We start from the raw sequence: 18201 nt of genomic DNA, 5'->3' as shown, positions 1-18201 counted from the left end.
TTCAGTTAATCCAGTGATGCTAAATTGAATGGTATTCGGTATTTAAACAACCCTAGCTGTGCCCTGCAGAAGTAGTAGAAGAACAAAGCCTTACGAATTCTCAGAAGAGTTTTGTGATTACAGGAAGAAAAGTACCATGGAAAAATCATAATTGTAATTGTTGCATTTACAAATTAATCAAGTTGATGTACACATCACTGTACACCACTGAATTTGCGATTTGTACTCTTTCATTTTGAATCAAGAAAAATGCAGTGTTGCGTTGTATGCCAAAAAATATCTTGCCTGGCAGAAAGAGAATTGGCAGAAGTTGGCAGAAAGAGAATACTAATTTTAATTTAATTGTATGGTTCTTCTGGATTTACTGTTCTCCAAAAAATACAACTGAAACTGAATTTGGTGATTTCTTTTTTTTTTTTTATGTACAGAAAACATGGCAGCAATCCAGTTTTACAGAAGGTAATAATAGCATTTAAAATACTATACTACACAGTAATGTCTCAACATCTAAGAGCCTCTTTACAAATGGTTAAGAAAAAAAATGAAAAATCATAACTTGCCAGAAACACTCCCTAATATCTCTCTATGTTAATTTTCCTAATAACAGCCAACTGATACTTCAGGAATGTAAATAAAGTGACAGCGACAACATTTCTCATTGAATAGTGAAGTTAATTTCAAGTCCACTGCTCTTAATCCAAAGTCTTTTCACTGATTTACAGCCCACAAGCTGTACGGAAAGATGAAATAACACATACTATTTTTGCCCCATATAAGAGGACTGTGAGAAAAAAAACAGTAACAAACTGATGATACTGTGATTGGCATTGCAGGTATAAGAACTTCAGAAAAAAGTTCTTTTTTGYCTTTAATTATAACCAAAATATTGTAAAATGATTTTAATTTGACATTTGTATGCAACAAAATGCAATTATTCTAGTGCTCTTGCAACTGTAGGAGGCAAAAGTGAAGAGAGCGAAAGGACRTTTGTTTTTCAGTCTGACATAGTATAGGTTTTGTTTCCTCATTTAGTCCATCAGGCTTATGACTAATTCAAGATTAATCTTCACATTTTAACAAAGCCATTAAATTAAACAGTTTTGGGCATTATTTGAGCCTAACATCAATCTTTAACTCATACTTTTATATTCTTATTCATCTAATGTAGGGTTGGATCCTGCCAATTCTTACTTGTAAGCGTAGCTATCTCAGTCACATGAACATACTGCCTTTGTAAGGATTAACAATATTGAATACTTACCTTGATACTTTAAWGGTATGACTTCGGCAGGTATGTCTGCATGGCATATTATGAGTGCATATAAGTTTGTTCTTGTGTGAAGAAGAAAAGATGTGTAATCATGTTGCCTTGGATGTTCTGCAGCACTTGCAGGAATATAGTAAGGACTTTTGTTGTAGAAAGTAAATGTGCTGGTCTTGCATTTGCAAACAACGTGTAGTGTAAACACATCAACATGCTTATAGAGTGCTAATTATGTGATAAAAACAAACTAGGAAGAAGGATAACTAATGTAAATGCCTTGTTCTCAGCAAATACACTCTATAGAAAGAAAAATGTTTGAGTTTCTATTTTTGGACTGATTTTTCTGATCCAAAGCTCTACCTAGTAGGCTGTTCAGGATATTTCTGCCTGCCTGCTTCCGGATCTTTGTTTAATATGTTTTCTTTCTCTGCCTCTTCTTGGTGCTTTATCCTTCCACTTGCCTTTCTTATGGTATCCTCCTCCTGTTTCATTTCTTTTTCTGTATGTAACGGAGCTTTGGAAAGCACAGACACAAGGGAGAACTGTCCTCCTATCCTTAGATATGATAGAACAGAGTAAAGTGATCTTAGGGGACAAGATCTTTTCAATAGGTCACTTGCATTGAGCCCGAGCAGTTTGAAACAAAGGAAATATTTTTTTTTTAATAAAAAAAAGAGAGGCAAATCAAAACCTTTATTTTTAATAACATCTCCTTTTAATTTTTTGTTTAGAAATTCTCCTAGTTTCACAGCTTCCTATTTGAACAGCTTCTTAATCCATTTTTCCATCCATCTGTAGTGTATCTTTTGAAACAGTGTCCCTTGAAACAGTGATCTGTCATGATCAATAAAAAGCTCATATAGGAAGTAGTTATTCAATGAACATGAAAACTTTATATTTCAAGGTATTTTGAAAAACAGCTGTAGCAGATTGGAGTATGGAACTGCTACTGTAAGTGTGATGTGAGTGCTTTCACAGTGGTTTCATCTGCTGAAAAGAAGTGACTAATTTTCTTTCCTTTTGAAAATCATAGCCCATTATTTTGAGGTTTGTGTTGTTTGGATTTGGCTTTGGGGGAGGAGAAAATTCTGTCTGCAAAAACCAGTTGTGTTAAGTTACATTTTGGCAATGTATAATACAGACAAAATGAGGATTATAGAGAATAGCCGACATCATATACAATGTTTGAATGTTATGATAAAGAGTGTGGAAAACAGTATGTCACTGAAGTTTCTAAATGAAGTAAAGTCCCGATTTATTTTTTTTCTCTTTTTTCTTTTTTTCTTTTTCTTTTTCTTTCTTTTTTTGAGAATAGCCTTTTAATCCATAATGTGAGGGTTTACCTTTTTATAGTAACATTCTTTTTTTGTCATGGAAGTAAGAAATGGCATGTTACACAGTTTTGTAACCAATCTGCCACATTCTAAGTGTGCTTAGAATGTACAGACTTTTTCAAATATATGGAACCAATAAAAAAAATAACAGACTAAACTTGCTTCTAATCATGGGTGTAGGAGTGTTTTTTTTTTTTTTTTGTTCTTGGGTTTTTTTTAAGTTTTTTCCCTTTTCATCTTGAGCTTTTATGTATATGGTAACAGAAAAACATAGAAGTATCATGAATTGAAAAAGGTAAACTATACCCAGGGAAAGAATAAGAGACAGAGTGAGGAAGCAATGTAGAAGCTGTAGAAGTAAATTTATCCTTTGGCCTAGCTCTGACTGCTATTTATAGATCTTCCTTTTATTTCCTGTCTTATTTAGGATAGCAGCAAAGTGTATACCACTCATGTTTCCTACTTAGAAATCTACAATGAATGTGGTTATGATCTGCTGGACCCAAGACATGAAGCCTCCAGATTGGAAGATTTGCCGTGAGTAATAAAACTACAAAGAATTCGTGTGAACAGCAAAAAAAAAAACATAATTTTCAGATGCCCTCTGACATTGTTTGGGGATTTTCTTCAAACTCTGATCTCAGTCTTAATTAACTCAAAATATTTTTTCAGTATTATCAACACTGTCTGTAGTTTCTCTTTTTTGATACATATACTAGGGAAATTGGACTGGGCTAATTGAAGGTGAAAGTGTAAAAAATTGATATGCAGAAGAGATCTGTTGCAGCTACTGGAAACAAAAGTGAAGCTAAACTTGTTCTTTTCGTGACAGTCCATCCCTTTATATGGTATGAACATGTGTTTGTGTGGTGAAGACATACAGAACAGGGAGTATTTCCTTGAAACTAATAGGAAGAAAAATTCCCTGCTTATACCAGGGCCTTTTCTTTTAAGGATAATTATTTTTCAAGTATAGACAATTACRAAGTAAGCTAAATAATAGGAAGTACAAAAGCTCAAAGGGAACTCCAAATCACAGTATATTTATTTCAGAATGGATTGTCATAACATTGTTCCTTGGTAAGACCCTAACACTTACATTTGGGCAAGGGTAGTAAGGGTAGTAAGTAAAGGTTTATGTAGGTCCTGAACACATACATTTGCTGAAGTTTATGATCTTACAAAAGTTATAGTAAACAGGAACCTTACACGCTTAAGATTCTTCTGAAAAAAAAAACTAGCCTGTGATATTTGTAAAATAATCCAGCAAACAGTAAATAGGTATGAAGAAATGATTTGCTGATTTTTTGGAGTTTTAAATGCCCTGAAATGATGCTGGGAACTATGAATTGTCACACTCACCTTAATGGTGACTGGAACATGTAAATTTTATATTAAAATCACTAATTATGTTGTTAATTATTAGACCTTTTTTCTTAATTCAGCTGCTGTGAAAGTTTCAGAATTGTTAGAATTTGTAATAAAATCTAGCTTTAGTTTTCTATGGAATTTGTGGTGTCTATTCATATTTACAAAAAAACTTTCACAATTGATCTTTATAAGACAAGCTAGTCTAGAGAAAACAGAAGGGCAGACAAACTCCTATTATAAAATGGGACTAATGTCCATCTTTTTTTGACATTTTCATGCTAAAAGTCCTGCATGTATTAATTAATATCTTTTGTAGTAAAGTTAGGAGTCTAATGTGGTTTATTATCTGCTTTCTGTGCTATGCAGAAAAAAAATAAAAATCAGAGACTAATTTTTGAGATAAACTTATTTTTGCATCCATTCTGTAATTAGTAACTAGTCTGTTGCTTTAAATAGATGTTTATTCAGCTTATTGAAGTGAATTTATTAATTGTATTGTTAATTCAAATTTATTAAATTATTGAATACATATACTGAATGAATTCAAGTAAAATATAATTTAATGTATTCATTATATTAAACTGAATTAATTGATTGAATTTGGTTTATATGAAACTTTAATTAAAACGTGGCTATTTGGGACTATGGAAAATAGAAGTCACTTTTTAAAACTGGGTTCTGAATATTTATTAATATTCATGAATTTTAGAATATCAAGATCGGTTGTATTTTGTACTTTAAGCTAGACTGGAGAATTATTCCATATATGTATCAGACTATTGTAGAAAAACAAAAAAATTGAGAGAAAATTTGGTTGTGAATTGAGGATAAAACACACTGGGATAATCAGTTACCTGTAAATTTATGTKCTATGTTCTATTGCAGAATGGTTGTTAGTGAGACAATCAAATTTTGTTCTACATGGTGACTAATTTTTATAAATACCTAACTTTTTTACATCAATTGTCAAAAAGTTCATACTGCAACCTAAAACTGTATTTAGTATTGTGTAAAATAAATTCAATGATAAAATGTGATTTTTTTTTTTTTTTTTTTTTTTTGATAATAATGTAGGGAGCTAGAAAGGAGTACAGGTTGTAGAAGGGTTGTTACATGATTAATTGTACTTTTAGTTACTTGGATAATTTCTTGTAAATGGCAAATTAATGGTAGTTATTCAGATTTTAAATTCATCAGATATTTATTATTTGAAATATATGTAATATATATTTTAAAAAAAATTTTGTGCTTAAGACATTAAGGTTTTACTGGTAGTAAGCAAAGCACAGAATAATCTAACTTGCTCAGTTTGATTTGAAAACATGTATTTAATTAGAATATTAAAAGCTAAGAATTTACATTTGTTGCACTTGAGAAGAATCCCATTATCGATAATTTCCTGTTGAGTTTCATGGGGGGGGGGGGSATCAAGATTTTAAGCACCATGCAAAGCCAAATGAAATTTATCTATGCTTGGATATTAGCAGTCTGTGCTGTTATTCCTCCAAGCATATGAAGTGGACAAAAAAGCGTTGAAGAAATGTGTCACTTTGGAAGATAAACAACGTAGATAACCCAGTGAAGTACGTAGATTGTTATTTTGAAAGTAGTATTGTTATGCATAGTCTTGCAAAGGAAAGTGATACATTTCAAATCAGAGATAATGTACTTCTGTCTAACAAACTAATATACAAATGACATTACACTACTTAATTCAGTGAAAGTGATGACATTCAGCAAACAGAAGTACTTCTAGTACTTGAAAACTGAGATGTGAAAATTGTAGCTGATGCAAAATAAATAATAGCACTTAGAAGAATTACCCAATCCATCTAAACCTGGTGAGTTTTGGAATCCCCCCTCCTGAAGTCCATGTATTGTATGTAACTATCCATTGTATTCAATTTTCTATTGAATTTTTCTTTTTGATACCGCTCAATTTAATTGGATTCTGCTGAATGCAGAGGAAAGARCCTTTCACATAAAATCAGTATTTTTGGTAGATAAATTTCTGACAAATATGTGAATGTAATTCACATATGAGAGAGAGAAAAATGTAGCTTGCATGTAAGAGAGAGGAAGAAAAGTCTCTTCGGTGTAAGTATAGTCAACAGAGGTCTGTGAAGTTGGAATCACTAAAATCTAGATTTTGCCTGATTCAAATATTTAAAACATTTGTTATATGTTACATGTTTACGTAATTGGAAATAACAGTTTATTTTACGGACTTTTCAGTTTATGTGGTTAACTTTAATACTCTAGATTTACAAAAGTAAGGTGGTTCACAGGTCAGGTTCATTAACAAGTGTTAATGTAATCATGTTTCTGATAGCTACTGGTATTTACACATCAGCAAAATTTACTTCTGAAATCCAAGTGAACTTGTAATTTCACAGAAAAAAACTCCAACTTTCGTAGTGTTCAGTTGTGATGATATTACATGTAGCCTGTAGTAGATACTGTCTGATGCATCTTAATGCTTCTTATACAATATGCCTTAGTTGCCAGTTACACTTTGTCTTGTTTATACAAAGCTAACACTATTTATTTTAAAACACCAGCTGAAACACAGCTTGTTCAGATGAAGATTCATTTGAAGTCGCTTACTTATTAGAAAGGAAAATATAATTTCCATGTTGACAATCCCATTACGGTTATAACTGTACACAGTCTCATGCTTATACAAGAAAATTGAAATTGTGATTGTTGTTGAATATTTAACAAGTATAAAACTATTATTCTAAAATACAGATGAAGAAAAACTATTTGATTCTGTACTGCCATCTCTTGTTTTTGTAAATGTTTTGCAGGATTGTTCAAATTAAATAACTTTCTGAAGCTCTTCATTAGCTCTAAGGTTGTATATTTCCCTATGAAATACATTCCTTGGAAATGAAGAGTATTCAGTCTAAGTGTTACCATTGAATGCTAAAGGTTAGAAGAATATTCAGTTTTTAAAATGTATGCTTTTGTATTTGTTAACTAGAGAGACAACAGATAGCTGCTCTGAATCGTTTCTTCAAAGACTACATTTTGTTCTTTACAGTTCGAACAAATATACTTTAAGTATGTAAAATAATTTTAGTGTACGTTATGAACAGTTATTCACATCCACATTTTCTGTTGATTTGTTTCCTCAAAACCAGTAGGGATCAATCAGTGAAACCTTTCTGAGGTGACCACTTGAAGTCTTAACTTAGATAAGTCATCTAATGAGTGAAGTAGTTCAGTTGAGATTCTTGCTGTGGTGTGTCTTTACTTTTGAATATGCAAGAAATTTATTTAATAGACATTTTACTAAGAATGAGGTTATTGCAGATGCCTGCAAATTCTAGCAGATTTTGTATGTTCCGTTCCTGCATGATCCACCAGTCCTATCGTTTCAACTGTAACTGTCCATAAAGCATAGAACAAGCACACTGTTTTTTTCTTGACTCAAATGTAGAATTTATTGGAGAGGGTGGGAATGATTTTCTATCATATATGTCAGAAAAGCAGCCTTCACTGATACTAGCTCATCTCATAGTTTTGCCATATCTCACAAGCAAAGGAGATTATGCTTTGGTTTGTACTTAAATGGAATATCAAATCTGTGTGCTATTGGAACTTTGGTGGTGGTTGAATAGCTTGTAGCTGTCCCTCTTGAATCAATGTTGACTCTATCCTCTGATGTGGTATAAAGGCAGCTGTGCTTCTGATGGAGCTTTTTCTGGATGTTACATAAAATGATGATCTTAGCCATTCTTTCCTAAAAGCTAAAGCTCCTTGGAATTTTTCACAAAGACTAGCTGTCCATTTTTTTATTCTGTTCTTCTGGACAAACCCCAAGATGCATACTTACTGCTTTTCTCTCTTATCCTTTTAATAAATTTATTATCAATTGTATTGTCTCTTTCTCATTCCAAAATAGCATCACTATATTTTGTTAACACATTATTATGGGGTGTATATGCTCATCAGATGATCTGCCTATATCACTCTGGTTAATATTTAAATGTTTATAAATTTGTGAGATTATTTTAGATGTCTTTGGTTCTAAGCCCTGAAAATAAATATAATCATAGTAGACTTTATAAAAGAAAAAATTGTCATTTGTTTTCCCAAAGCTCTGAGCTTTTTATTTATATTAAACAATTTAATCTGATGGTATTAATGAACCAAAAGAAGCTTTAACTTCATTGTTTCCCAGTAACAGGGATTTCATATATAAAGTACTCACTGTGTAAGGCTAGCTCTTGCATTAATGGCAGCTAAGCTGAGGCAGGAATGGGCCTGAGTTAATAACAGTATAAAAAATGCTGATCCCATCCTACAGGTTTTCTAGTCAGCTACAAATTCCATCCATTAAACCAAATGGAAAAGATTCTTTGTTTATAAAGAAAACAAAGCCTTGTCTCTGCCTTTTTTCAGTCATTATGGATAACTTAACAGAACTTTTCCAATCCAAGATCCAAGTCAGGGCTAAGAAATTTAAACACATCACTAATATGCAGTATTCTGTCGAAATCTGTTGTCATATTATGCAGTAATTTTWTAGCACTATGAAATAAATCATTTTGTCATTATTTGAGAATACATCTTTTTGGAGAGGTTTTAACAGATGCTTCTATATGTGTGCAAATTTGGACTTCCATCTGGTAATCCTCCTAACAGCTGAAAGGCCACTGCGCAGGACAGGAGATAGTCACTGGTTTACAATCTCTCCACTCTGCCCATTCTGACATAATAATCCTCCAGAAGTTTTTGTCCAAACTAGTATCTTCATTGTCTGCAAGACTGGAAATCATTTATAACCATTGGTCAAAATATAGTCTAAAAAGATCCTTAGAAGTTGAAGTGCGGTGACAAGCATTTGCAATAAAGCAGCATCATTTTCCTAAAGAGGTGGATTATTTTTACTAAGCCATTTCAAAATATTAAAGTCAGTCAAAGCATCATATTTTAATCAGAGATATTCTGGCCTTTAGTGTGTGATTCAAGCACAGATGGAATTGAGGACAGAACATAATTTGATATTATCAAAAGTTGTTTTCTCAGAGCACAGGTATGCTTTTGATTTTAAACTCTTAGTGGGGGAAGTAGAGGTTTCTTGACTTTACTAGGGATTAAAGTTATCTTGCTCAAGAGCACAAAAACAAGGCTATAGCAGGAGGCTATAGCAATCACACTTGGAAAAACAGTTGTTAGGACTACTAAAGCAGCATTGTGTGTACTTTTACATGTATTTTTTGCTTGAAAATCGTGTACTGCAGTGCTTTCAAATGATTTCAGATTATCTGTTCTAACATTTTGACCACCAGGATGTAAACTACTCTTCTAATATTCTAGAGTAGTATTTTGGAATGCTGCTTAGCTGCTCAGTTTCTTTTTGCCTGTTTTGCAAAAAAGTAAGCCAAAAGAAAACCCAAACGTTGTGTTTTYGTAGCAGCTTGGAGTCATTAACATACAAGAATTACCTAGAGATAAAATCTCAAGATCAGCCCCATACTCCCTCTTGTGGTTGACCTCAATGAATATGAAATATATATTTCTATATTTCAACACATTTATACACATAAAGCAAAAGTGCTGTCTTTTTTCCTTTGATGTGTGATTGATCTGTTATCTCTATTTGCAAAGAGATAGCTCTAATTTCCTTCTTATAAATTGTCTCGAAACATGTCACTCACCCTAGTCTTCCTYGGAAATTAATGATGTCCTTCATTTTTAACACAGTCCTGATTCTAGGAGTTTTCCAAATGCAGTGAAACAGCTACTTGGATTCCACATTGGATATTAAAGAATGTCTTAGCTAGGGAGACCCTACTGGCCACTCAGTACAACCAAAACAATTTAATGTTCTATTACCCAATCAAAAGAAAAATGTTTTAGTTAAAGGGTTATTTAAAGAAGTAAAAAAGTGTTTCAGTGACAGTAACTCCCCTAGAGCTTTGCCATGTTCTTGCTGCTTCCATCTAACTTCCTTTTTCTTAACTTTTAAGGCTTAAAGAAGTGCAATTAACAGCATTTCTAACCTCAGTAAAAAAAAAAAAAAAAAAAGTATGCTTTTAATTACAGAAAGAGATCATTTTCATTATAGTTATTACCATTTGAAGATAATTGAAAGAAAAATAATCTTGACAAATTCAGAGTTATTAGAAACGTTGATTACAGATGTGTTGATTCTGAAGTATTCTATGCCTATTTTTTCGTCAAGATTATACTATTCTTAGGTATCGTGCTTAAATAATAGTTGCAATGGGAAACAAACTCCTACTTATTATTTGTTTGTGRTAATTCATCTAATGTTTTGTTCTTGAGATTTTACTCACCAAAAGATCCCAAACCTTTCTCTAATTATTCTTTTTTTAATATGGATGCTTATAATAGAATGATAAAAGGAAGGTGATGCAGAATCAGAAATATTTTATTTGGTACTTCGTTTAATATGATCTGTAATTCTCCGTATTTCTAGTGTATTTTTATTGTGATAGGTTTTGTTTCTTAGGTGCCACCTGTTTTAGATGCGATCTTAGTGAAAATATAGAACAGAATTCACCTTGCAATGATTCTAGTTTTTCTTTCTTTCTTTTCTTTCTTTCTTTTATTTTATTTTTTTTTTTTTTTTTGCTTGTAGAAAAGTGATGATTATGGAAGACCCTGATCAGAACATTCATCTGAAGAACTTGTCTCTTCAACAAGCAACAAATGAAGAAGAAGCCCTAAACCTGCTGTTCTTGGGAGACACCAATAGAATGATTGCTGAGGTGAGAGCTGCTACCACAATCTTACTTGACACCATCAGTATTAAAATGGTTATAAGCCTCTCTACATAAGAATTAGCTAGGAAGCACACAATGATAAATGAACAAGCATTTCTGTGATAGTATCTTCAACTTTACAGAAAGCTTTCTGTTTTTCCATATTGAATCTGATTGTTGGTGGCTGGTTATTAAGTTATTAAACTTGCTGCAATTAAAACAAGTAAAACAAAAATGTTTTTCTCGTAGCAAAAATGAGACTGRCCTTTGAATATTGGACATTTCAACTTGAATGCATATTTAAAGATTAGAAAAAATATGTTTATGAAACATTGTCAAGCTTTCCCGTAGACATACTGGCTTACCTTTGAAGTAGTTACAGTAATGATTAGCAGTCTCCTCTTCTTCTTTCTAATTCTGTGAACAGGTCATCTTATGTGCAAAGATTCAAATGGTGGTGTGTAGCACATTCAAAATAAATATTTTTTAGTATGCAAAGACAAGAGCAGTTTTGCTGATTCTGGAAAATTCAAGTGAATTCAAGCATATATTGTTTCCATATCCAATTAAGAAATCAAAGAGGGGGATTCTTATCTTCATGTTTGGAAATGGAATGTAAATATCAAAATGGTATTACACAACATGAGCGTTGTCATGTCTGAACAGATGCATCTTTACTACTACAACTAATCATATTTTAGAAATCTGTGAATTTTTTTCCTCTGTTGGAGCAAAAAGATGTATAGTAAATCAATGAGGAGAAAGATGCATTCAAAGTGGCTTTCTCTGCTGGCTGACCAGGCACACTTGGGCACAAGGGAAGGAGTATTTGATTACAAAATATAGATATGCAAGAAGTTGATCTTTTCTCTCTCTTTTAAGGGAAATTATTTCAGCAGTGACATTTTGAGAGGTGCAAAGAGTTTTAGGAAAGAGATGATAAAGCTGTAATTAAGACTGTTAGTAAATATGGATATTGAGGTGAAACTGTAATGATAATTCTTATTGAAAACAAAAAAAGAAAGTTCATGAGATGGAGAAAGATCTTCAGGAAATGTCAATTCAGTTTTGATGAACTGAGTAGGAGAATGAGATAGGATATTTAAAGAATGATGTTCTGCTGGTTGACAGTTTCATAAATCAGTAACTGTAAAGGATGGTCATGTTACATACATAGAAGATGTCACCTAACGTGAAAATATATCCAAAACACTGGAAGTCCTGAACAAGAAGCAGGACTAATGAATATGTTAAGTCATTAGAGCTTCAAATAATGTATAACACTTAATAAAGCTGTAAGAATATTCCTAATGAGTCAGATGAAATATGTCTGTCTCACTTTCTCATTTCAAATAATGACTAGTAGCAGATATATAGAGAAGAGTAAAAAAATAAAGTAAGTAAATAACAGTACTTTCTGAAAAACTCTCTTGATCTTCATTAATTTTTGATCCAGAGTATTTATAGCTAATAATCTGTGTTGTTTTTTTTTCCACATGAATTCATCCAGACACTTTTTAAGTTCTATAATTTTTTTCCCAACTCTCATCCCAACTCTCAAGTGACACGAAGTTTCATGGCTTAACTATATTATGTRAAGAAAAATCTAGTCTGTTTTTGAATCTACAGCTTGGTAATATTGTTTGAGGTGTGCTATTTCTTGCTAGAAAATGAAAGAATAGACAGAGAGAATGTGTTGGAAAATGTAACTGAATCAGAAGAGTGGCAAGCAGTTGCAGTGGGCCCCACTAATATAGAATTCACTGATCTGAATGGCTTGGAGTAGCAAATACTATTCTGTTGCCATTTCTGCTGCTTTTGCTGCAGTAAGGTTTTTTGTGTTATATAAATACAATAAAGTTATTATTTCATTGGTGGTGTTTAATGCAGAATACTTAAGAGAAAAAAATTGTTAGCATATTCCAAGAATACTAGTTTGGAATAGCAACTGCCCATTGCAGCAGTACATATTTAATTAATCTGAATGCTGATACAATGCTGAATACTTAAAATGATCAAGGTTTCAATCCTATAGTTTTACTTAAGTAATTAACTTGCACATTGTTTCTTTGCAATAGCAGCAGGCACATTTCAGTCTCATGAGTGCTGGGACCATGTATTACAAAATTTGTCACCCATGATCCTTTGGCCTCGTGGTTTTAGGTCACTGTGATACTATATATGATGACTTAACAGGATGAGAAAATTGTGGTTGCAGAAATGAGGGATTAATGTAGAGGTCTGTGAAAGAGGGTTTGTGAAATCAGCTAAAATTTCTTCTCCAGAGATACGTATTATTAACACTTAATTGAATTATGGCAACATTTCCTGACCTCCTTTAACTAAGCTTTAAAAGATACAAAATGAACAAACTTAAACAAAAAGGAAGTAAAAGAAAAACTAGACTTGATCCATCTTTTTGTTTTTATTGATGAGAAGTTTAGGTATGGAAAAACTATGGTGATCACTGTGGCTCACACAGGAAGTCTGTGGCAGAGCTCCTGTCTCCAAAATTTGTCTAATGCTTTACCCCTGAGATAATCCTTCTTTGAATAGTTGTAGGACCATTTTGATAATGACAATGTAAAGTGTAAGATTTCTGAAATGCCTGAGAGCTGATGGAAGTCTAACTTGTGGTTTGAAGGCTGTGTTTTGCCATCCCTACTGACTGTGCTTTAAAAGAAAAAAGTGATTGTGATTTTAAATACATTCCTTAGACTTTTTATTCATAAAATGTCTGAACCTAATGAACAGTTGTAAGAGAGTGCTTCCCACACATGACAATATAGCCCATGAGAAGGAAACAGAGGAAGCAACTGTAACTTGCGTGATACTGGTTTATAGACAAATATGGAAACAATCTTTTACTCCACTTCTGACATGTGCCGTGAGCCATGGAAATTGAAGAAATGAAAATGGGAGACATCTATGCCTAAATGCTTCATAATACAAAAATCCAAATAGGAAGTTTTTGTCTCATATTTTGGCAGGGACAAGTGGGCAGAGGCAAACCCAAAGAATTAATTGTTATGTTGGCAGCTCTTCCAGCTGCACTTGCTATTTTTTCTGTTTGTTTTTCATCCATAAAATGCAGTTTCTTGTTACATTTGAATTCATAAGAATCTCAGCAACAATCTATAAAAATATCTGAATTATTTTTAATACACCTTTATGACACAGGTGGTAGCAACAGCATCTAGAAAAGTCCATGAAAATGAAGAAGTGTTTGTTTGTCTGTTCAGGTGGCATTCACAAATACTTTTTGCTGGTAAATATATTATTTAATATGCCAGTGACTGAGGTTTCCTCATCTAACTTCTTGTGATAGGAAGCTCTTGTGATCATTTTCCTTTGAAGTAATATGTCTGACCCTCTGTGATACTTCTTTAGTATTTCTTTTAAAATAGCAGACCAGTGTAAAGCTAATAGCCTCCCAAGAGCATATATSAATTTCAAAACTGTTAAATATTTAAGCAAGCTTGATATGTATATACACTGCACTCTCATGTAAATTCAGCATTTGTTYCTCTTCTAATGAAAAGTTACTTCATTTTAATGAGAAAGAAAATGTTTTAGTGCGTGATTTTATAACTACAGCTCGGCATTGTTTACTTTTGGAAGACAGTGCATACACAGTATTGTTCCAGCCTTTAAAATGCTTGAAGTATATATAGGACAAGCAGCAGACTTCTGACAATCTTTAAATACATTTTTGTCAACAAAGAATGAAGCTTTAAAACATCTAAAGATAGTTGTGGGGACTGACTTGTGATGTCTGTGTTGGACTCATTCCACTTGTAGTTAGTTTTACTGTCAATTAGTGTTCTCCTGAATATGTTTGGAGAGCCACTTGAGGTGCCTGAACACATTGCTTCTTAGATAAAATATGAAAAATAGGATTTGACAACATGTGACTATACCAGATTAAATGACACTTTTGTTATCTATGTTTGGGTTGCATTCCAAACCAAATTATAACTTTCTACTTCCCTAAATTCCTCATTGGTGTTAGTTATTAACACTCTCACAAACCTGTGATGTGTTATTATCAGCACCAAACAGCATCATGATTTCAGCACAGGTGCTTTCATTTTATTGTGTGGTAAAACAATCACTGTCTCATTCTTTGAATAGTCTTTAAAGTGCTTTGGGATATTTATGGATAAAAGGCACTGTGTATTGTAAAGTTTAATAATAGTTTCCCTATGGAATGGTGAATACTTTAAAATTACCTCAGTTACTATGATCTAACTGCTAAACTCTACTTGTAGTAAATATGCACAGGTGCTTGTAGAAATCAGGAAAGTGCCAGAGTACACTTATTCTCTTCCTTGTGTTTTCATAGCAGATAAGTTTGCAACTTCATCTGTGTCAAGTGGACCTAAATGCTCCACAGGAGCCATTTGTACCATATTAATTGGAAAGGGAATTAAAGATATATTAAGGTCTCACTCATTCAGCATATATAAAGGCAGGAACTTCTGATTTTTGCTGAACTCCTATGTCCTTCCATATAGCATGGATATATATAGCTCCTTCCATATAGCTCTTTTGGAGCCCATGGAGTTTATATCTGCTACTTTTTGACACAGGAATCTCTGCTCCTTCTGTCTTGAAGAAACCTATGAGATTCTATGCTGTTATAGTGTGAAAATTTGGGAATGTTCTAACAAGGATGAATTTCAGACAGAAAACCAGACTATGTTAAGTTGCTTTGTTATCGTCCTTGTAGGATACACAGAATGTTTTCCTGCCATCTGAACTGTAACATGACTAAAGCTGTCAAAACTGCTTCATGCAGATATGCCTCTGAAGATAGTTTGAGATTGGAGAAAGTCAATGTGGTATCCAGCTTTGATGCTGTCAATGCTTTCTCTTTTCCCTTTAATCTTCTTGAGAAATTTCAAGAGCAAAAAAAGGACAAGAGACTTATTCTTAAGAAAATGGGAGCATTCAGAATCAGCTTTCCTTCATTTCTGTCTTAGCTAGTCAGTAATTCATTCAAACAGGAAAATCATATTCCAACATCTAAATACTTTGATTCAAAGAAGAAAAGAATCCACTGCAACAGTRTAAGCCAGCAAGTGGAGAAGACTTGCAATTGAGCTGAATGTCTGCATTTATCACCTGGAAATCTTTTGTCCAAGCTGTCCTAAAATCTTCTTATGTTTTCTCTAGCTTGAGTATACTTGGCAGCCATAATCAACCTAAGATTCTTATAGATAGTAGTGGCTTCCTTTGGTGTGATGGTATTTTTCAGACAGCTTTCCATACATTTTCTACTATATAAGAAGCTTTCTTCTTTTTAGGATATCACTTATTAAGAACTCTATTTAAGCTAGTAGCCTGTTCCTTGCTATTCTTAGTGGAAGTTGCATTTTTAATAGCATCTACAACAACCAAAGGGTTTGGGAAATACATTAATTCTTGTATAGGGCAGGACTCCCACAATTTATTGTGGATCTAAGATAGCTAATAATTGAAATTTAAATGTTAGATCTTAAACATTCCTTGTGCTTCAGCAACTTCTGCTGCTTTAACACTGTATGATCTAACACCTAAACATTCAGTCTGCACTTTAATGAGGTCTTATTCCCTGGCAGAGGCATACAAATTAGATGCTTCTGGCAATACAGAGAGGCTGCAGGTTTTTCTTTAAGTAGAATCTGCCCTCTCTTTTTCTTATATCACTAGTAATTGATGAGAATAGAATATGTAAGAAYGAAACACTTGGAAAAAAAGAAACTGTTGCTTACTTTATAGGAGCTGTAATATGTTGAGATTACTGTCCATAAATATTTCAAGACGTTCTTTCTGGCTTCTATAGAATCCTATAATACCTGGATGTTATTTTGGCAAAGTATTTAATGTGGCTCTCAATTCCACTTATATTTTGTCTTTTTAAAGATATTCATCAAATCCCTTGGGTCAAAATACTCTGATCTGAAGCACATGGGTGATTTCATAATTTCATGTACTCAGTATTATATGTATATGAGCAAGACATTTCAATGAACTGCAGTTACTATAAAGTAACAATTGTTTTTGTATTGCCCTGAAAAAAAATGATCTTATTAGTAGAAGGAAGGGAAATTGTGAGACTCATTATAAATATGCTGTGCACATGGTGTCAAACACCTCTTAGTCATGCCCTGAGAACATTTCTTTCTTGTAATTTGCAGTATGGGGAACGTCACATATATACAGCCTTAATTCTTTTTAAATGTGTGTATTTTATGAAATTATGCAGTAAATGATTCCCAACACTTGGGTCAGCATAAGTAAAAGGTGTAAAAACATTTGCTACCTGAGGTAAAGGGATTATCAGAAATACAAATGAGAATGGCTTAGCCTGTAGATTGTGTGGTAGATTTTTCAGGGAGTGCAACTGGCTTCATTTTACTGCAAGAGTCTATTTCAGAAGTTCCAGAAATTCCACATATGTGTACATAATAAAATGTAAAATGCTGGAATTTGTACTGATCTGTTTACTAAAACTGTTACGGTATTAATTCAATGCRGTCAGTAATGACAGTCTTTGTTCATTTTTTATTCTGTTTCACGTTTCTTCAGGTTGTGACTTCTACACTATACATTTTAATTTCAGCAAACACAGATATGTTCTGGTCCTGTAGAAACAGGAGGCTGGGCCGTGTGTCCTTGAAATATCTTGTATATATTTTACTACATCAGAGCAAGAACTGATGCTTTGCCAAGAAGCGATCTTGAAAGGTGCACATTATTAGATTCCTGTTTTACCATAGCACAGAGGGGCAGCATCGGTTGACCTGGAATTAATTCCTTTGTATTGTTCATGTGGTATCACAAAGGATTTGAAGTCTGCTTCTGCGGCCAGTGAGGTCACAGAATTCCTGGAAGAAATTAGTTCTTTGTAAATAACTGCAGCTCACCTCTTATTCTATATATAGCCTTCACGATGGCAACCATCTGCTGAGAGACAGACCACTCCCCTCTTTTTTCTTTTTTCCCTCCCTCATCACATCAAATTAATGTGAGGATGGTTTCATATATAAACAAATGGAGAATTGCTGACAAAGCCAAAGTGAACCCTGAAAACCAGTAATGGAACCCTTTAATAGGCTCTGAGACCCTTTCCAAAGATTTTGTTTGTTTGTTTTTAAACTTCATGAACAGCCAAATCGTAATATTCCATGAAGTTTCATATGTAAGATAGCAAAAGAAAACCCACAAAAAAAATGTTTTAGGCGACAGATGTTGACAAGTTCTCATTTCTGTTGCTTTCTACCTACTTGTGTGGTACAAGTAGCAAAGTGTAGAGGATTATGGCTACAATTAACATTTCATAATCACCACCTTTTTAACAGTTTACATTTTTATTGCCTTACACTACCTGCAAGAGTTCTAATAGAGCTTTCTATAAGTGGGAATGTTTTAACTAAATGTGTATCCATGAGCCAGCAATGTGCCCCTGTGGCCAAGAAGGCCAATGGTATCCTGGGCTGCACTGGGA

At 33.2% G+C, this 18201-nt stretch overlaps 1 protein-coding gene across 1 annotated transcript in view; it reads left to right on the top strand.

The window, feature by feature from the left end:
- The window catches only part of KIF6 (kinesin family member 6), a 185972-nt gene that overhangs the window by 25157 nt on the left and 142614 nt on the right, over positions 1-18201 (top strand). Inside the window, exons 5-6 of the mRNA XM_085320637.1 lie at positions 3026-3135; positions 10586-10715. Of these exons, the coding sequence (XP_085176763.1) occupies positions 3026-3135; positions 10586-10715 (240 nt within the window). The remainder of the gene's footprint in view (positions 1-3025; positions 3136-10585; positions 10716-18201) is intronic.

This window comes from Rhea americana, unplaced genomic scaffold (genome assembly GCF_003343005.1).
Source record: "Rhea americana isolate MKP2758 unplaced genomic scaffold, rheAme1 scaffold_119, whole genome shotgun sequence".
NCBI classification, from domain to species: domain Eukaryota; kingdom Metazoa; phylum Chordata; class Aves; order Rheiformes; family Rheidae; genus Rhea; species Rhea americana.
This window is presented reverse-complemented; position numbering and strand designations above follow the sequence as displayed.